Genomic DNA, 22,723 nt, shown 5'->3' on the forward strand with positions numbered 1-22,723 from the left:
TACAAGAAAAATAAACAACCCAATCAAAAAGTGGGCAAAAGATCTAAACAAACATTTCTCCAAAGACATACAGATTGCTAATAAACACATGAAACAATGTTCAACCTCACTCATTATTAGAGAAATGCAAATCAAAGCCACAATGAGGTATCATCTCACACTGGTCAGGATGGCCATCAACAAAAAGACTACAAATAATAAATGATAGAGATTGTGTGGAGAAAAGGGAACCTTTTTACAATGTTGGTGGGATGAAAACCGATACAGTCACTATGGAGAACTGTGTGGAGATTCCTTGAAAAACTGGTAATAGAACTGCCATACAACCCAGCAATCCCACTGCTGATCATATACCCTGAGAAAACCAGAACTGAAAGAGACACACTAACACATATATATGGAATCAAGAAAAATGGTACCAACGATCCTACATGCAGGGCAGCAAAGGAGACACAGACATAAAGAACAACTTTCAGACTCAGTGGGAGAAGACAAGAGTGGGGTAATTTAAGAGAATAGCACTGAAACATGTACATTGCCATATGTAAAATAGATGACCAGTGCAAGTTCATTGATTGAAGTAAGGCATGCAAAACCTGTGCTCTGGGACACCCTAATGGGATAGGGTTGGGAGGGAGGTGGAAAGGGTGTTCAAGATGGGGGGGACACAAGTATTCCTGTGGCCAATTCATGTCAATGTATGGCAAAAATCATCACAATGTTGTAAAGTAATTATTCTGCAATTAAAATTAATTAATTTAAAAAATCCTAATGGAAAAGAAAATGAAAAAGAATATATATGTAAAACTGAGTCACCTTGCCATGCATCAGAAATTAACACAACATTGTAAATCAACTATAGTAAAGTAAATTCTACTGCTGGGCATACACACCAAGGAAACCAGAATTGAAAGAGACACGTGTACCCCAATGTTCATCACAGCAATGTTTATAATAGCCAGGACATGGAAGCAACCTAGATGTCCATCAGCAGATGAATGGATAAGAAAGCTGTGGTACATATACACAATGGAGTATTACTCAGCCATTAAAAAGAATACATTTGAATCAGTTCTAATGAGGTGGATGAGACTGGAGCCAATTATACAGAGTGAAGTAAGCCAGAAAGAAAAACACCAATACAGTATACTAACGCATATATATGGAATTTAGAAAGATGGTAACAACAACCCTGTATGTGAGACAGCAAAAGAGACACTGATGTATAGAACAGTCTTTTGGACTCTGTGGGAGAGGGAGGGGGGGATGATTTGGGAGAATGGCATTAAAACATGTATAATATCATATAAGAAATGAATCGCCAGTCCAGGTTCAATGCAGGATACAGGAAGCTTGGGGCTGGTGCACTGGGATGACCCAGAGGGATGGTATGGGGAATAAGGTGGGAGGGGGGTTCAGGATGGGGAACATGTGTACACCCATGGCGGATGCATGTTGATGTATGGCAAAACCAATACAATATTGTAAAGTAAAAATAATAATAACAGTAATAATTTAATATCTTTAAAAGTCATGTGTTTCCAGTTATTTTTTATTTTTCCACTACTTTTGAAGGTATTTAAAAACATTTTTTTTTACTTTATTTAACTCCTTTTTGGTATTTAGTGATTCTTTTTCTTTTATCTTCCTCATTTCATTATTTTTCTTATTTTAATTTCTTTGGTGAGTTTGGTTCTGCTTAAATATGAGGAAATTGTTTACTTTATTCTTTTTTTTATATGTTGTAGTATATATTTTCTTTCCTCCATTGTTTCTGAGACTCTTTTTATCATATGGAGGCATAACTACAGTTTATCTTCTGAGCATTATGGTGACTTTTCTTTTTTATTCCTTAAATAGCTTTTTTCAGGGGAGGGGGGGGTTACATATTTGGGATGGAAGTCATCATGATCCTCAGCTCCTCTACAAATTATCCTGGATGAACTGCTTAATAATTCCTGCATCTGTATCTATAAACTTCAAAATGTTTCCATTTCTTTGACAATATTTAGGCTAGGTTTGTGCTGTGGTTTCCCTCAATTTTTTTTTTAAATCTTATCCTATATTTCTCTTTCCCTTGAATTCCTCAGTATTTCCAATATATGTAGCTTTAAAAAAATTATTCTAAAAAGTACATCTCTTGCTTCATGGAAGAAGGATGTTGGAACTATTTGTTCATTATGCCCCTTTTATTGTACAGGTTAAACGCAACTTCAATATGTAATTATCACAGAGATAGGCAAGATTGCCCCTTCCATGGGAATGAAATGGGGAAAAAAATTGAAAAATAAATTGGTAATGTATGTAAATCTACTTATGTGTCTTTGTTTTTGACAATTGCATTCCTAAAAGTGTCTTATCAATTCCAGCTCAAGATGGAGGAGTAGAAGAATGTGCACTTATCTCCTCCTGCAAGAGCACCAAAATTTCAACTAGCTGTAGAACAACCATTGACAGGAGGATGCTGGAACCCACCAAAAAAAGATACCCATGTCCAAATACAAAGAAGAATCCTCAGCAAAATGGTGGAAGGGGCACATGATGATCAAATCAAACCCCATACCTCCCAAGAGGGTGACCCATAGACTGGAGAACAATAATAACAAAGAAGTTCTCACACTATTGTGAAGGTTCTGAACCCCACATCAGACTTCACAACCTGGAAATCTGACAAAGGGACTGGGAATCCCTAAGGAATCTGGCCGTTAGGGCCAGCAAGATTAGATTATCCTTCCAGAGGACGGATGGAAACAGAGACCCCAGTCTGGGAAGGAACAAACAAAATTTTATGCATAACAAGATCTAAAGGAGAGGTGCAGTGACCCCACAAGAGACTGAACCAAAACTACCTGTTAGTGTCAGAGGGCCTCCTGTGGAGACATAAGTTGGCAGGGGCTCACTGCAGGAACTGGGGCACTGGAGGGTACACCTTGGCATAAACCCTTTTGGAGTTTGTCACTAACTCTACCATAGAACCCATAGACCCCATGTCTGGGTCACCTCAGGTCAAACAACTACCAGGAAGGGAGTGCAAACCCACCCATCAGCAGATAATTGGATTAAAGTTTTACTGAGCAAGGTCCTGACCACAAGAGCAAGACTCAGTTTTCCCTATCACCAGTCTCTCCCATCAGGAAGTTTACAAGGCCTCTTAGCCTCATCCATCAGAGCGCAGACAGAAGAAGCAAGAAAAAGCACAGTCTCACAGCTCACAGTGGCCAAAATAAAAACCATATTGCAGAGAATTAATCACAACAATAAAGCAGAAAGTTATGCCCCAGATGAAGGGACAAGATAAAATCTCAGAAGAACAACTAAATGGAGATAGGCATCCTTCCAGAAAAAGAATTCAAAATAATGATAGTGAAGATGATCCAGGATCTAGGGAAAAGAATGAAGGCAAAGATCAAGAAGATGCTCAAAATGTTTACCAAAGACCTAGAAGAACTGAAAAAAACAAACAAATAGAGATTAATAATACACTGGAAGGAATCAATAGCAAAATAACTGAGGCAGAACAGATAAATTACCTGGAGGATAGAATGGTGGAACTCATTGCCACAGAACAGAATATTAAAAGAACGAAAGAAATGAAGACAGCCTAAGAGACCTCTTGGAAAAATTAAACACATCAATATTCACATAACAGAAAAAGAAAGGACCTGAGAAAATATTTGAAGAGATAATAGCTTGAAAACTTCCCAAACATGGGAAAGGAAATAGTTAACCAAGTCCAGAAAGCACAGAGAGTCCCAGAAAGGATAAACCCAAGGAGGAGCACATTGAGACACATAGTAATCAAACTGACAAAAATTAAATACAGAGATAAAATATTAAAAGCAATAAGGGAAAAGTAACAACATAAGAGGGAACTTCCAAAAGGCTATCAGCTGATTTCTCAACAGAAACTCTACAAGCCAGAAGGGAATGGCACGATATATTTAAAGTGTTGAAAGGGAAGAACCTCCAACCAAGAATACTCTACCCAGCAAGACTCTCCTTCAGGTGTGATAGATAAATAAAAAACTTTCCAGACAAGCAAAAATTATTAGAATTCAGCACCATCAAACCAGCTTTACAACAAAAGCTAAAATAATATCTCTAGGCAGGAAACACAAGGGTAGGAAAAGACCTACAGAAAATAAAACTCCAAAAAATAAGAAAATGGCAATAGGATCATGAATAGCAATAATTATCTTAAATGTAAATGGATTAAATGCACCAACCAAAAGACATAGACTTCCTGGATGGAATACATGTGCATATATGGACTTCCACTTACCACATAACTCTGTTTGACCCTCCCAAATTGTACGCAATTATTTTATATTGTTAAGTTAACCATGGACTGGTTCCAAATTGGGAAAGGAGTACAACAAGGCTGTATATTGTCACCCTGATCATTTAACTTATATGCAGAGTACATCATGTGAAATGCTGCCTAGATGAAGTATAAGCTTGAATCAAGATTGCTTGGAGAAATACCAATAACTTCAGATATGCAGATGACATCACCCTTATAAGAGAAAGGATACTAAAGAGCCTCTTGATGAAAGTGAAAGCAGAGAGTGAAAGTTCAATTCAGTTTCTCAGTCATGTCCGACTCTTTGCAACCCCATGAACCACAGTACACCAGGCTTCCCTGTCCATCACCAACTCCCAGAGTCCACCCAAACCCATGTCCATTGGGTTGGTGATGCTATCCAACCATCTCATCCTCTGTCATCCCCTTCTCCTCCTGCCCTCAATCTTTCCCAACATCGGGGTCTTTTCCAATGAGTCAGCTCTTCGCATCAGGTGCCCAAGAGTGAAAAAGCTCACTTAAAACTCAACATTCAAAAAACTAAGATCATGGCATCTGGGCCCATCACTACATGGCAAATAGATGGAGAAACAATGGAAACAGTGACAGACTTTCTTTTCTTGGGATCCAAAATCATTGTGGATGGTGACTGCAGCCATAAAATTAAAAGATGCTTGCTTCTTGGAAGAAAATCTATGATCAATCTAGACAGCATATTAAAAAGCAGAGACATTACTTTACCGACAAATATCTGTCTAGTCGAAGCTGTGGTTTTTCCAGTAGTCATGTATGGATGTGAGAGTTAGACTATAAAGAAAGCTGAACACTCAAGAATTGATGCTTTTGAACTGTGGTGTTGGAGAAGACTCTTGAGAGTCCCTTGGACTGCAAGGAGATCCAACCAGTCCATCCTAAAGGAAATCAGTCATGAATATTCAATGGAAGGACTGATGCTGAAGCTGAAGCTCCAATACTTTGGTCACCTGATGTGAAGAAATGACTCATTGGAAAAGACCCTGATGCTGGAAAAGATTGAAGGCAGGAGGAGAAGGGGACTATAGAGATGAGATAGTTGGATGGCATCACTGACTTCAATGGACACAAGTTTGAGCAAACTCCAGGAGTTGGTGATGGACAGGGAAGCCTGGCGTGCTGCAGTCCATGCAGTCACAAAGAGTCGGACACAGCTGAGCAACTGAACTGAACTGAACTGAATTGTGTTCCTACTATGGCTTGCAATTGTAATTATCTTTTATGTTTTATCTGGCTATTGATTATGAGAACTGATAAACATACATTACTATTGTGATTGTGTAACTATTACTCACTTAACAGCTTTGTATCATGATTCAGTTCAGTTCAGTTGCTCAGTTGTGTCTGACTCTTTGCAACTGCATGGACTGCAGCACACCAGGCTGGTCAATAAAAAAATAATAGAACTCTATATCACCAAAACTACCATTTCATAGAAAAACCTGTAATCACTTTTTAAAGTCCAGATGCCTATCAGAATTCTCTTGGAATTTTTTGAAAAATACAAATCCTTAGGTATTACCTTCTTTCTCCAGACTTCCAGATATGTTTCTAATGAGTATTCATGTTTAAAAACAACTGCACTATATGATGATCTTTTACTTTTATCTAGTTTGTTTCACTTTTCCTATTTCACAATCAATAATCCCATTTCATTTTGCTTATGTTCTCCAATCTGTCTCTTTATTTTGATGTTCTTTCTCAAGCCTCTATCAAGTGTAATAGAAAAGCTTCTGCATATATATGTGTGTGTGTGTAATATATATATTTTATAAAACTCAAGAATTTTTGCCTAACTAAATATTTATGACATTTTGATTCCACATGTTTGACTTAGTATGAATAAAATGCTAGATATCTAATTAAAAAATAGATAGGCAACAAGCAACAAAGGTTTACTTTACAGCATAAGGAACCTTAGTTAATATCTTATAATAACCTATGACTGAAAATAATCTCAAAAATAATATACATGTATATGTATAATTGAATCACCTTGCTCTGCACCTGAAACACTGTAAGTCAACTATATTTCAATAAAATATATATATGTTTAAAAGGGCCTTATCAATATATGACAATAAACGTAGACTACAAATGTGAAGAGAAGACTCTTAAGAGTCCCTTGGACTGCAAGGAGATCCAGCCAGTCCATTCTAAAGGAGATCACTCCTGGGTGTTCATTGGAAGGTGTTCATTGGATGCCAAAACTGAAACTCCAATACTTTGGCCACCTCATGCGAAGAGTTGACTCATTGGAAAAGACTCTGATGCTAGGAGGGATTGGGGGCAAGAGGAGAAGGAGACGACAGAGGATGAGACGGCTGGATGGCTTCATCGACTCGATGGACATGAGTATGAGTGAACTCCAGGAGTTGGTGATGGACAAGGAGGCCTGGCGTGCTGCAATTCCTGGGGTCGCAAAGAGTCGGACACGACTGAGTGACTGAACTGAACTGAAATGATGCTTACTCCAGTTATTAATCAACAGAAAAACTGTAAGCAAACTATGGAGAAACTTTTAAAAATAAACCATGGCTTTTTTTTGAGATTATTCAATCATTATAGGAAAACTTAGAATATTACAAATTTTAAAATATAGTATAAAATTGTATATTGCAAAATCAATGTAAACATATTAACATAGAAAACCCTGCATTAAATACAGAAAAAATAGTGGCATGTTTTTTCAAATATGTTACATTTTCATCTAAGAATGAGACTTTTTATTAATTTTTCTTTCCATATGTGTTACCACTCTTTATGTTATTTATTGATTTCTTTTTGAAGAGTTATGCCTATTATTTTTTGGTTGTAGAAAATAGTGTATTTCTCTTTATTTCATTCTATCTATACTTTTTTATGAATTATATTAGCATTTAAGTAATCATACATAAAAATTTTATTTTTTCCAATAGAAATTTTTTTTCATATTACCTTCAAGTGTTGGTTTTGTTGTTGTTATTTCGTCCTTGCATTTGTTTTTTCTCAGAGTAGTCCTATCTATTGTTTACTTCCTTTACTTCAAACATTTTTTTCCTCTCATTTTTCAGCTGTTTATCCTTTTTTTTTTTTTTTAAGTTCTTTTCCTGAGGTTGGCTGCCAAGTATTTCTTGACAGCTATTCGATTTATTATGGTAGCAACTGTTGCTGTCCTTGAAGATCGTCCATGTGGCTCTTGAAGAGGGGTTCAGTTTGGGGTCATCCTCAAGGCCTCCAACCTAGGTTCCCACACATGCCCTTCAGAATGAGCATCTACAGATATTTCCTGGGAGACCTCTGGCCAGCACTTTGTCATAGCCCTTACTAAGGATCTCAAGGATGGCATTTCTCTCCTCCACAGGGTATTAGAATTTGTAGAGATGTTTCACAGCATAGAGTCTGGGCTCTCCACATGTGGTGATTCAGAGTCCTAAATATCCAGAAAAAAGTTTAACTGTTTTTTGTTTTATTTTTTTAATTTTTTATTAATTGTAAAATTTTGTGTCATAGGGGCTTTATTTTGTTTAAATTTATTTAGATTCTGACATATGTATGTTCTTTCCTGTGTTGTGCTTTTCTGGGTATAAAAAAGTGATGTTTTTATAAGTATGAGCTTTCCTACAGAACGTCTTCTCTCCTTAGGCATTATAAACAAAAGTGTGCATTTCTAAAAACATGTTCAATTGAATTCCCAACTCTTCCTTCCATTATTGAGTGGGGAACTCACTTAAGAAACTTCTAGAAGACAAATTCAATCAGACCTTTATGATTCTTCTTTCTGTTAAATAGTAGTCATTTTATTTCCTATAAAGATGTTAGATAGATGTAAATTGGGCAGAGGTTGTTTGCAGAGGCATTACTGATTCACTCAGTAATTCACTCAGAAAATTCTCTACATGTTTTTTTTTCCTTTTGGGTGCAGCCATTTTGCCTTCAATCTAGGCTTTGGCAGTAGAAACAGCTCCAAACTTTATCCGTAATATTTATAGACTGACAGCAATGCTCTAGTACCAACTGAATTTAAATGAGCCTCAGTTTTCCTCTCTGTAATCATAAGTCTAAGTCACGTATGAATTTGATTTTTTTGTCTTCATTGTTTTCACGGGTTTTTTTTACCTTGAAATTATTATGAAAGATGGAAGTGAACTTAATATGTAGATTAAATTAATCTCTCTCTAGTTGCACAGTTCTCTTAAAATACTGGAGATTCACAAATTGATCAATTCTGCTCTTTTTGAGAGAAAGAGAGAGAGAGAATGATACACACTCTGTCACTTTCACTCGACTTCTAATCCCTTTAAAGAAAAGGGGAACAACTCTAAATTATATATGGACTGATCTGTTTAATGAAATATTATTTATTCTATCACTTTTGTAAAATAATAAAGTGAAAATTTGCATCATAAATGTTATCAATGTATCATAATTCTGTTTTATATTTTTTCATAATATAAATGAGCCAGTATAATAAGGCTTGTCCAGTCTCTGGTTTAAGATGACATTGTGGGTAAGTGGTTATATATTATTTCCAAAATGGTCTCTATATTATTAGAGAGAGAGAGAATGCTTCATGTTTTAAGGAAACATATATTATGAGCCAGTTTTACCCAGAGGATTAGATGGATCAAGTTTCAAGAAAACTCAAGAGTACAGGTAAAATTTATTGTAGATTTTAGAGATAAGCAGAGATTTGCGAAATAGACCAGTATTCCAGGGTGAAATAATTTGTGCATGAAAGTTGATGGCATAGTGGAGGAAGAGCAAAGAGTTTTCTCTAGATAGAGCATAGAATCTTGGACTTCATGAGAAGAATGTTTGGAAAAAATGAAACACTATTGTGACTCGAGAATATTAGCTTCTTGTAGAGTTCTGTGTCTTTTACTATCTCTTACAGCATTGAATAAGAAAATTGCACTTAGAACAAATAATCCATAAACTACAACTAATCCACTAAAATTATACCTACAGCTCATACCCTTTATGAACTGAAAGCATTTCCCATTACCAGTGTCCTCATGGCCCCTTTCACATCTTTGTTTCTCAGAGTATAGATAATGGGGTTTAAAAGTGGGGTGACTATGGTGTAGAAAAGGGAGACAAACTTTCCCTGGTTTTTGGAGCTACTTTTAGCTGGCTGAAGGTACATGAAAATGATGGTCCCATAGAAAATGATGACCACAAGCAGGTGGGAGGAGCAAGTCCCAAAGGCCTTGCTGCGCCCTGCTGTTGATTTAATCCTCAACACCGCTCGCGTTATAAAGCCATAGGAGACTAAAATGAGTGACACAGGGACAATTAGAAAGATTACACTGGCCACGAATAGTTCTACTTCATTGAAAGTTGTGTCCACACAGGCCAGTTTTATGAGCACTGGCACCTCACAAAAAATATGGTCCAATTTGCGATGACCACAAAGAGGCAGCTGCACAGTAAGGGAGCACTGAATAAGGGAGGTGATGAGGCCACTGAGCCACGCTGTGCTGGCCAGGGATGCACAAAGCTGAGGATGCACAATGGTGGTGTAGTGCAGAGGCCGGCAGACAGCAGCATAGCGATCATAAGCCATGACCGCTAGGAGAATACACTCAGAGGACCCCAGCCCGGTGGCTACATAGAGCTGGGCCACGCATCCGCCATAGCTCATGTTCTTGTCTTTCTTATTCATGGTAACCAGCAACTGTGGGGCAACACTGGTGGTGAAGCAGATGTCTACACAAGAGAGGTTGCTGAGGAAAAAGTACATTGGAGTGTGGAGTTTGGGGTCCAAGTAAGAAACTAAAATGATGGCAGTGTTTCCCAGTAGGTTTAAGATGTAGAAGAGCAAAATTATAACAAAGAGTATTCTCTCTAGTTCGGGCTGATCAGAAAATCCCAGGAGAAGAAACCCTTTTTCAGAGCTGCTGTTGCTTTCTTCCATTATCTTGCAGCCTTCAATTCATAAAAGGGTTTATACTCTGGAGATAGAAAGTGAAGAGGTGAATATTAGTAAACTGTAATTGTTTCCAATATTCAAATATGATTATTTTTCTCTTACAACATTCAACCATGTTGTGAAAGAATGATAGCAGTTTCCTCAATGTATATTTTTGACAGAAAATACCTCTCCCCATGTTTTCTTGAAGCAGATTCCACCCTAATAGGAGGAACTCTAACACAGACACCATCACAATGCCTGATTCTTTTCGTTCTTAATTCAAAAGGGTATCATCTGCTTTACATTCTTCATCTAGCAGAGACATCTCTGTAAATTTAGTAATGTGCATTTGTGAGACTCTATTCTATCAATTCATGGGGTCACAAAGAGTTGGACACGACTGAATGACTGAACTGACTGATTCTATCAATAGTGGTTGCAGACTCCTGCAACAGTCTGCTATTGTTTTCTAAAAAAAAATTATCCAAAAAAAAAAAAGAAAGAAAATAAAAAATAAAAAAATTATCCAATGGCAGACAAATATGGAGGAGACATTGGGAAAAATAACAGTTATATGTGGAGAGAATATAGGTTAGATGCGAGTAGTGGTGACATATCCCAGGCATGGAAAGAAGTTTGAACCAATGTGGCCAAGAAGGGAACTCTAAAGAGGTGGGTGGTCTTGAGAAGAGAGGAAAGAGACTAGATGAGAAAAACAATAGCATCACCATGACACCCACTAATTTGTTTGGACACTGCCATTGACTTAACGCAGAGTTTAAGCTGCAGACATTTTTAACTAAATACGCAGTTAGCAGTCTCTCACACACACATTATTCCATGGTTCCTTCTTCACTTCCCACCTCCTTCTCTTCAATTACCGCCTTCCCAATAATTTTTAACATTTTTTGATTATTGTAGAGTAGCTTACAAGTATTTACAGATGAGTTAGAAAAGTAGTCTATCTTGTCTCTCTCCTTTATAGGTATTTCCACTTAAAATTTTCATATCTTTTTTTATTAAAATACAATAGTTGAAAAAGTATTTTTGAAATAATTTAATGCTGCTTATATTCACCTAATTGTTTATTATTTCATTTGAAAATGTACTTTAAACACATTACATTTTAGTATATAATATTTTAATAATAAAAACAAATTTTTAAAATAATATTTACTTATGATATCTTCACTTAAAAATGATTACTGTTAACTGCTTAGTATACCAGAAGAAACAACTTAGTGATATTAAAAAACTTACTTTCATCTCCATACTCCTTGCTCAACACCTGTAAACATTAATAAAAATTTACATATTTATTATTATAATGGGAATAAATATTAAACTGGTGGTAGTCAAATTATAAATTAATAATTTCTTTAAGTAAATACATATCTATTTTTATAATTTTCAATACTTTATGCTGTTTATACTTACTATATATCCAAATCTTGTATTTTTATGTTATATCAAAAGTTTAAAACACATCAAAAATATCTAACTTTCAAAGATTATGTAAGCTTTCATCATGTGAGAAATGTGATTTATTTTATTGTTTGCCATTAAAGTTGGTTATAATTTGTTATTATATATATTATATAATATATATTATTAACATATATGTTATATATAATATATTATATGTTATATAATATATATATGTTATATATATTATATATAACACATATATGTGTGTTATATATAATTATATATATTATAATTTGTTATTATATATAACATAATCTACTGTATTTACATAATTTATAAATATATATACATACATATATATAAAATTATATGTGATGCAATGAGGTATGTGATATATGAAACAATACATAATTATATATACCAAATGTTCACAGAATATTGTCTTATCTAAAAAAATCTGTATATTTATCCAAGTTTACAATCTGTGGAGTTTAAGACTTTCTTTAATATAATGTGGAAACAAAATACAACAAAATCCCTCTGTAGTTAAGGAAAAATATGGAAAATAGTGTTTTTATTTGAACTAGAATAATATAGATGAAAGAAGGGGAAAAAATTGGTCTATAAGCACTTTGCTTACAGTTTTAGTTATTAGTTTTTCTAATAGACTGTGGTGTTGCAGAAGACTTGTGAGAGTCCCTTGGACTGCAAGGAGATCCAACCAGTCCATCATAAAGGAAATCAGTCCTGAATATTCATAGGAAGGACTGATGCTGAAGCTGAAACTCCAATACTTTGGCCACCTGATGGGAAGAACTAACTCATTGGAAAAGCCCCTGATGCTGGGAAAGATTGAAGGCAGGAGGAGAAGGGGACGACAGAGGATGAGATGGTTGGATGGCATCACCGACTCTATGGACATGAGTTTAAGTAAGCTCAAGGAGTGGTGATGGACAGGGAAGCCTGGTGTGCTGCAGTCCATGGGGTTGCAAAGAGTCGGACACAATGAGCGACTGAACTGAACTGAATACAAGAATTTGTTAATTGCTCAGTCATATCTGAGTCTTTGCAACCCCATGGACTGTAGCCCCTCAGGCTTCTCTGTCCATAGAATTCTCCAGACAGGAATACTGGAGTGGGTAGCCCCTTCCTTCTCCAGGGGAACTTCCCGACCCAGGGATCCAACCCAGGTCTCCTGCATTCCAGGCAGATTCTTTACCATTTGAGCCGCCTAGAAAATGTATATGAAAATCAAGATGGTGGGGGTGTGTGTGTGTGTGTGTGTGCCAAAGTCCCTTTATGATCTTCCCCACCACTTCCCTTCCAATCACTATCATCTAGCACCTGCACCTCTGCCAGAGTTCCCAAATTGAAAATTTTTTGCAGTCTTCCCCCAATCACCTCCTTCTTTACAGAGGGGAACAAAGTAAAAAATTTCAAATATAAAAAAGGAAATTCTAGTTGCTGGTAAACACTTTGGATAATCTTCTAATCTTAATATTTCTACTGTTATTTTGAAAATATATACTAAACATTTCAAACAATGGCTAACATTGTACCTTCATTATCATCAGGAACAAAACAAACAAAACCTCACCAAATTAAATGTAATAAAGAAAAAAGGTACTGACATTCATCAGAACTGTTGCAGAAATCCCAGAATGGGACCAGTAGGCCTTGAAGGGAAGAAGAGGTTATTCAATGTCACTGATGTGGGCAACACCCCCAAAATATCAAAAATAATTCCCCTTTAAATGAAGTTCTTACTATTTTGTAAACAGTTATGCACATGTCTAATGGACAAGGAGGCAGGGAGCAATCAGGAAAAATGTGTAGAGGAAACTCTGGCAAGGGACTGGTAGAGCTATTAAAGTAGCATTATCTAAACTAAGGAAATTATTATCCCAGTCATGGCAAAGGATGAGAAAGTGTTAAGAAGTGCGGTTTAGAGAAGAATGTAGGTGTTCACACAGCAAAGGAACAGAAACCAGGAAAGGATTCTCAATGGCTACAACCCCATGGAATCAATCTGATAATGATGCAAGATAATGCAATGTAAACGTGCCAGCAAAGTTGAAAAAACAGTGGCCACAGGGCTAGCAAAGATCAGTTTTTCATTCCAATCCCAAAGAAGGGCATTGCCAAAGAGTGTTCAAACTACATTTTCAAACTAAATTTTCGAACCACAGTTATGCTCATTTCATATGCTAGCAAGGTAATGCTCAAAATGTTTCAAGCTGGGCTTCAACAGCACATGAACAAAGAACTTCCAGATGTACAAGCTGGATTTTGAAAAGGCAGAGGAACCAGAGATCAAATTGCCAACATCCGTTGGATCATAGAAAAAGTTAAGGAATTCCAGAAAAGAAGTCTACTTCTGCTTCCCAACTATGCTAAAGACTTTGACTGTGTGGATCACAACAAACTGTGGAGAATTCTTAAAGAGATGAGAATCCCAGATCACCCTACCTGTGTCCTGAGAAACCTGTATGCAGGTCATAAAGCAACAGTTAGAACCAGACATGGAAAAACAGACTGGTTCAAAATTGGGAAAGGAGTATGTCAAGTCTGTATATTGTCACCCTGCTTATTAAACTTGTATGCAGAGTACATCATGCGAAATGCCGGGCTAGATGGAGCACAAGCTGGAGTCAAGACTGGTGGGAAAAATACCAATAACCTCAGATATGCAGATGATACAACTTTAATGGCAGAAAGCAAAGAGGAAATAAAGAGCCTCCTGATGAAAGTAAAAGAAGAGAGTGAAAAAGCTGGTTTAAACTCAATACTCAAAAAACAAAGATCATGGCATCACATCCCATCACTTCGTGGCAAATAGATGGGGAAACAATGGAAACAATGAAAGACTTTATTTTCTTGGGCTTCAAAATCACTGTGGATGGTGACTGCAGCCATGAAATTAAAAGACACTTGCTCCTTGGAAGTTATGATAAACCTAGACTATGTAATTAAAAAGCAGAGACATTACTTTGCCAATAAAGAGCCATCTAGTCAAAGCTACAGTTTTTCCAATAGTCATGTATGGATGTGAGAGTTGGACCATAAAGAAGGCTGAGTGCTGAAGAATTGATACTTTCAAACTGTGGTGCTGGAAAAGACTCTTGAGATTCCCTGGGACTGCAAAGAGATCAAACCAGACCATCCTAAAGGAAGTCAACCCTGAATATTCATTGGAAGGACTGATGCTGAAGCTGAAGCTCCAATACTTTAGCCACCTGATATGAAATGCTGACTCGCTGGAAAAGATCCTGATGCTGAGAAAGATTGAAGACAGGAGGAGAAGAAGGTGACAGAGGATGAGATGGTTGGATAGCATCATTGACTCAAAGGACATAAGTGAGAAAATTCAGAGAGATAGTGAAGGACAGGGAAACTTGGTGTGCTGCAGTCCATGGGGTTGCAAAGAGTTGGACACCACTGAGTGACTGAACAACAGCAACCTTCTTTATGGCTGAAAATTCTCCCTTACCAGAGAGCCAAACCAGCAGCTTCATGCATTTGTGAAGACAAACTGCAGCCCCATACGACTAGTATGCACAGTCAGCAGTTCTGCTTGGCTAAGGTTCCTAAATGGTAGTTCAGTCCATTGATGGAGACAAGCCTACAACCCCATCTGACTGCAGAGCAGCTTTCTTCAGAGTTGCAACCCTATTCAAATGCATATCTCAACCTGCAGCCCCATCCAAATGTGTGGTATAGTCAGAGGTATCATCCTACCTGGGACTCCAGTGACCCCACACAATGAAGCACAGCCACTGGACCTATCTGATCACAGAGTCCAGTCTGTACCTCTGTTCACACCCAGAGTACAGCTCTTCTGAAAATAGAGCCCAATCAGTATCATCACCTGGACTTGGAGTATAGCCTGTGGCACCATCTGACAAGGGGTGATTGCAATGGTAACTCTGCATGATCACATAATTTAGCCAGCAGTATTGCCTATTCAAAGAGCTCAGCCTGCAGTCTCATTCATTTGCAGAATCTAGCCTGTGACACTGCCTGGTCAGAAATCACAGCATACATTCCTGCCTGATTATGTTACCTTATAAGTGGCCCTGCTTGAATACAAAGTCCAGTCAACTGTTATTCCCTATTGCAGGGCCCAGCCAGAGAACCCACTAGAGAATAGTCAGTGGTGTTACTGTCCCAGAAAGCCCAGCCAGAGGCCCTACTTGATAAAGGAGCTCAGTCAGTGGAACCATCAGATCACAGAGGCCAGCCATTAGGTCTTCTCAACTAAAACTTAGGCAGAGGTCCTAGCTGACCTCAAAGTCCAGGCATTAACCCCACTTCATCAGAGACTAGCAGAATGCCCCACTTCCCCATGTATGTTACAAACTATCTTGGCTGGAACACCAGGTAGGGATGATTGGGTAAAGGTCTTTTGGTCTTTGCCAAAATGAGCTTGTAAAGAGTGGAAGAGATGCTCAAATATATAGACACCAACATAAATTTACAAGCATCATGAAGACAATAGGAATGGTGGTACTGCCAGTGAAAACCAATAAAACTATAATGACCAAACCCAAAGAAAGAGAGATCTATGAAATGACTGACAGAGAATTCAGAATAATTATTTTAAATATTTAATGAATTATATGAAAACTATACAACTATATAAAATTAGAAAGAAAAATTAATACATGAACAAAATGAGATCTCAACAAAGGAAAAGAAATATAAACAAAAACAAAAAGAAATCTTACAGCTGAAGAATACGATGCTTGTCTAAAACATTCAGTAACAGCAGACTTGATCAAGAGGAAGAAATCTTCCCTGAACTTGAAAACAATCCATTTGAAATTACTCATTCAGAGGACAAAGAGGAAAAAGAAAGAAAGAAAAAATGTGACAAAGATCTTATAAGACTTACGAGACATCACATAGGTATACAATATAAACATTTTAGGAGTCTCAGAAGGATAATAGAGTCTATTGAAAGAAATAATGACTGAAAACTCTCAGTTTTGAAGAGGGATATGGACATCCAGGTACAAAAATAACAAAAATTCCCTGACTCAATCTGAAGTGGACTTCTCTGAAACATAATATAATCAAAATTTGAAATTACAACAAAAGATAAAATTTTGAGATCCACAAGAAAAAGAATCATCACATAGAAGGGAATCCCCCATAAGCCTTTTTGTAGGTTTCTCAGCAGGGACCTTGCAGGCCAGGAGAGAATGGGATGATATATTCAAAGTACTGACAGAGAACAAATACCAACCAAGAATATCTGACAAACTGTCCTTTAGAAATAAATGAGAATTAAAAATCCTTTCACAGTAAACTGTATGAACCTAAAGAGACACATTTAGCTTTAAAGATAAGTATAAGCTGAAAGTGAAGGGATGGAAAAAGATATTCCATGCAAATATTAACCAAAAGACAGCAGAAGTAGCTTTACTTATATCAGGCAAAATAAACACATTGCAATAACTCATAAGAGACAAAAAAGGCATTGTATGATAAACAGAGACAGCTAATCAAGAGGATGAATTGACCATCATATTGTAAATATATATTATCCAACATTGGAGCAGCTAAATATATTAAGCAAATATTAACAGATTTAAAGAGAATAATATACACCAATACAATAATACTATGAGATCCGTACTCCATTTTCAATAATGGAAGCATCATCCAGAAAGAAAATCAATAAGAAAATGTTGGAACTGAACTATATAATTCAGACCAAATGTGCCTAATTTCTCCGTCTCCCTTTCTCTCTCTCTCTCTCTCACAGGCACACACAATAGATGCACACACCCACACAAATAGACATACACACAGTGTTTCCTAATTCTAAGGAAAAAATTAAAGACTCAATTATAAATGTATTTTTGCCAGTCTTAGTTTTATAAAATCATAAACACTATGGCAGAAAGCGAAGAGGAACTAAAAAGCCTCTTGATGAAAGTGAAAGAGGAGAGTGAAAAAGTTGGCTTAAAGCTCAACATTCAGAAAACTAAGATCATGGCATCTGGTCCCATCATTTCATGACAAATGGGGAAAGAGTGGAAACAATATCAGACTTTATTTTTGGGGGGCTCCAAAATCATGGCAGATGGTGATTGCAACCATGAAATTAAAAGATGCTTACTCCTTGGAAGGAAAATTATGTCCAACCTAGATAGCATATTCAAAAGCAGAGACATTACTTTGCCAACAAAGGTCCGTCTAGACAAGGCTATGGTTTTTCCAGTGGTCACGTATGGATGTGAGAGTTGGACTGTAAAGAAAGCTGAGTGCTGAAGAATTGATGCTTTTGAACTGTGATGTTTGAGAAGACTCTTGAGAGTTCCTTGGACTGCAAGGAGAACCAACAGTCCATTCTAAAGGAGATCACTCCTGGGTGTTCATTGGAAGGACTGATGCTAAAGCTGAAACTCCAATACTTTGGCCACTTCATGCAAAGAGTTGACTCATTGGAAAAGACTCTGATGCTGGGAGGGATTGGGGGCAGGAGGAGAAGGGGATGACAGAGGATGAGATGGCTGGATGGCATCACTGACTCGATGGACGTGAGTCTGAGTGAACTCCGGGAGTTGGTGATGGACAGGGAGGCCTGGCGTGCTGTGACACATGGGGTCGCAAAGAGTCAGACACGACTGAGCAACTGAACTGAGCTGAAAATATAGCTTGCTTGAAGTCCTATAGAATGTCGTTTGAACACATGAATATTTGTTTTTATGTCTGTCCTGTCTTCTGTCTGTGTCTTTGCTCAGGTAAGGGATGTGTTGCTTTACTTCATGGCTGCATTTCCTTCTGTTTGTATTTAAGATAAGTATATAATCAACTTTGATTTGAAAAGAATTCCTAAAAATAATCATTCTAACTTATACCTATTTTATATTTTGTATGATGTAAAACCCATGTAATTTTCTCAGGACAAATTTTAATAACTACACTTAAAATAGCAATAGTCTATTTCCAAGCATTTCAAGCCCCCATCTCTTCCCACCATTCAAGAACTGATTGTTCCTTAAACTTGATGCTCTAGCTAAAGCTCAGTGCAAAGCCTAGACAAGTGGTCATCAAGTACTAAGGGTGGATGAAAGAATTCTTGGATGCCATAGGTCTTTATTCATCAATCTTAAGGTCCCCAGGTACACTGAAGACTTCATTTTGTTAACTTCACACATTAAGCCTGTCATCTGAAGAGGTGAACATAACAAGCAAACTCAGAATAATAACCAATTTTTTGTTTCCCCAAATAGTTTTCTCTGCCATCCCTTAGAGTCTCATGCCATCATAATATTTGATTTTCATGTGATCTACAATTACCAAAAATTTATAATGTGCTAGGCACTGAGTTCAACCCTACAGACTCTGTAATGTTAAAATTTAGATATGGAAACAGATATGGTAACAATATCTTTATACTTTAAAAACTGCTGCAGCAAATAACTACCTGTATACTGTCAAGCCCTTTTTTCTTGTATATTGAGATTGAACACACACAAAAAAAAGTGGTTCTGGTATTGTTTTTCCTTCTCTGACTTTTAGAGAATATTCATATCCAGGAAAATCAATCAATTGGCTTTAAATCACACCAATTTCTGGAGAAGGAAATGGCAACCCATTCCAGTATTCTTGCCTGGAGAATCCCATGGACAGAGGAGCCTGGCAAGCTACAGTCCATGGGGTTGCAAGAATCGGACACAACTTGGTGACTAAATCACCACCACCACCATACCAATTTTTGCTATTTTTACCAAATTATACTTTTCAAAATAAAATAATCATTGTGGTCCAATCTATTTGATCTAGTTCTACCTTGAAATACCATTTGGATAAAATTTGGAAAAGAAAAATTATACTTCATAGTCTATATGGCCATGAACATGGATTGACTTGCATTGGAGAGAGGTCAAGTTTACAAACATATTTAAATTTTACTATAATTCCTAGATGCAATCAATCAGCAAGTTTACTTCTGGATTTCAGTCCAACATTTTCTTTCTAACACCAATTTTAGAACGATGTGCACAATATCCTATGATTTTTTTCCCTTTAAATGATTTCAATTCACATGGAATATTTTGCAATACCTGATATTGTGGATGATCCCAGCCTCTTCTTGGATGGTCCCTTTGGTTAGAATTTTTGTGTGAATCTAGTTATAAATCTTGCATAATGAAGACAGAAAAAAAAAAAGAATTTGATAGGGAAAGTAATGAAAAAGTACCAGCTAAGAAAGAAAAGATAGCAGATGCAGCAGTTTGGATCCTTGACCTGCTTTCCCTGAATGGTTGCCTATTTCAGAGTCAGGAGATTAAATCCACAGAGTAACAATAAGTTATATTTTGAATCTAAAATAAGTCTGATAGGAAATGGAAGCGAACAGATTCTCCCCTTAGGGATAAAGTGCCTAAATTTAGGGTATGGCTTGTTTATATTGGCAATACCACTGGGACTATGATCTCAACCCACCAATTAAACTTAGAGAGATTCAATGGAGATTTATGGTCCTGAGAATGCTTCCTCTGGGAAAAAAATTTATACCATCCAATTGACCTAAATATGCACAACACAATTCCAATGGACAGCACATATATAATTAAACTTATGTATCTGGGCTTATATTTTTAATGTTTAATAAAAAATAATCAGAACTTCTATTAATCTCCAATAAAAAAAATTTTAATTGATTTTTAATTAAATAAATAAAAATAATAAAACATAAGAAAAATCAACATTTGGAAGGAAGAACAATAAACTCCAGATAAAGAAAAATACATTTCAAAAAATTAAAAAATAATATAGAGTCAAGATTTTAAAAAGGAGCTACTTATTTTGTTAAGGTCTGTGATATTTAATTATTTTCTTTCAGTTGATGAAAGACATTTAGAAGTTTTTTTTTAATACAGAATTAATGTGTCTTTACAGAATAACTATGTACACATCATAGACATAATTTTTGTGAAGATTCTAAATAAAAATATATAGAGTATTTCTTTTACAAAGAAGAATGCAAAAATACACAATGCAGAAAGGATAGCCTCTTTATTAAATTCTATTGGAAAAACTGGACAACTATGTGCAAAAGAATCAGACTGAACTACTTTTTCACACCATGTGCAAAATAAATTCAAAGTAGATTAAAGATGTAAATGTAAGACCTGAAATACAATTTCTAGAAGAAAACATAGGCATCTGTCTTAGTAACACTTTTTTTTTTTTCTTTAGTGTCTCAGGCAAGGGAAACAAAAGCAAAAATAAACAAATAGGACTACAGCAAACTAGAACGCTTTTGCACACTAAAGAAAACTATCAGCAAAATAAGAGGCTACCCGGCGTCCCTTGTGGCTCAGTTGGTGAAGAATCTGCCTGCAATTCAGGAGAACTGGGTGTGATCCCTGGGTTGGGAAGATCCCCTGGAGAAGGGAAAGGCTACCCACTCCAGTATTCTGGTCTGGAGAATTCCATGGACTGTATAGTCCACAGGGTCACAAAGAGACGGGACACAACTGAGCGACTTTTATTTTCACTTAATGAATGACTGAAAAGTGAAAGTGTTAGTTGCTCAGTACTATCTGACTCTTTGCGACTCCATGGGCTATAACCCACCAGGCTCCTCTGTCCATGGAATTCTCCAGGCAAGAATACTGGAGTGGTTAGTCATTTCTATCTCCAGGTGATCTTCCTGACCCAGGGATGGAACCTGGGTCTCCTGAATTGCAGGAAGATTTTTTACCATCTGAGCTGGCAGGGAAGCCCTAATGAATGACTGAAAGTGAAAGTGAAGTCCCTCAGTCGTGTCCGACTCTTTTCGACCCCATGGACTGTTCTACCAGGCCTCTCCGTCCATGGGATTTTCCAGGCAAGAATACTGGAGTGGGTTGCCATTTCCTTCTACAGATGAATGACTGAAGACATTTGCAAATGATAGATCTGATCAGGAATAATGTGCAAAATATACAAAGAACTCATACAATTCAGCATTAAACAAACAAAAATGGGCAGAGGAACTGAATACATTATTTTTTCAAAGAAGATATGCAGATGGCCAATAGGCACACAAAAAGATTCTCAGCATCACTAATCTTCAGGAAATGCAAATCAAAATGTTAGTGAGGTAGCACTTCACACCTGTCAGAATGGCTTTTATTAAAAAACAATAAATAACAAGTATTGAGGAAGTTGTGGAAAGAAGTAAACTCATCCACTGTTGATGGGAGTATAAATTGGTCTGGTCATTATGAAAAACAGTATGGAAATTTCTCAAAAAATTAAAAGTAGAACTACCATATTATCCACCAATTCCACTCCTGGGATTCTAAGAAAACCAAAACACTAATTCAAGAAGATATATGCATTCTCTGTGTTCATTGAAGTAGTATGAAGCATTTAGAATGGCCAAGATATGGAAACAACACAAACAGGGGTAACCAATAGAAAAACAGATAAAGAAGATGTGAGATATATCTCACATTTAGAGATATTATTCAACCATAAAAAAGAATAAAATTTTGTCATTTGTGACAACATGGATGAACTTAGAGTATATTATGTTAAGTGAAATAAGTCAGATATAGAAAGACAAATACTTCATTATTTCGCTTATAGGTGGAAATACAAGTAAACAAATATAATAAACAGAAGCAGAGTCACAGATACAGAGAACAAACAGATTATTGCCAGTGAGGAGTTAGGGGAGGAAAAAAATAGGTTAGGGAGACTAAGAGATATAAACTTCCAGTTGCAAAGTAAGTCAAGTGCTTAGTGTGGGGAAAATAGTCAATAGTAATATAATATTTTTATATAGTGGCATATTTTAACTAGACTTATTATAAAGATCATTTTGAAATTTACAGAAATACCAAATCATGTCCTGTGACAGAAACTTAACATAATGTTGTAGGCTAGTTACACTTCAAAAACAAACAAACAAGGTTATAGATAAATCAGAATAGTAGTTACCAGAGGTAGCAAGGTGAAATCGGATGAAAACAGCTGAAAGTTGTAAACTTAGAGTTATAGTATAAATAAGTACTGGGGATATATTATATAGCATGTAAATATAGTTAACACTG

General features: G+C 36.5%; 1 protein-coding gene across 1 annotated transcript; it reads right to left on the minus strand.

The window, feature by feature from the left end:
- Positions 1 to 9,296: 9,296 nt before the first annotated feature.
- On the minus strand, positions 9,297 to 10,235 carry LOC109561045 (olfactory receptor 2G6). The gene has a single exon (XM_019963474.2). It carries the CDS (start codon positions 10,233 to 10,235, stop codon positions 9,297 to 9,299), a length of 939 nt encoding a protein of 312 aa, XP_019819033.2.
- Positions 10,236 to 22,723: the final 12,488 nt, after the last annotated feature.

This window comes from Bos indicus, chromosome 7 (assembly GCF_029378745.1).
Source record: "Bos indicus isolate NIAB-ARS_2022 breed Sahiwal x Tharparkar chromosome 7, NIAB-ARS_B.indTharparkar_mat_pri_1.0, whole genome shotgun sequence".
NCBI classification, from domain to species: Eukaryota; Metazoa; Chordata; class Mammalia; order Artiodactyla; family Bovidae; genus Bos; species Bos indicus.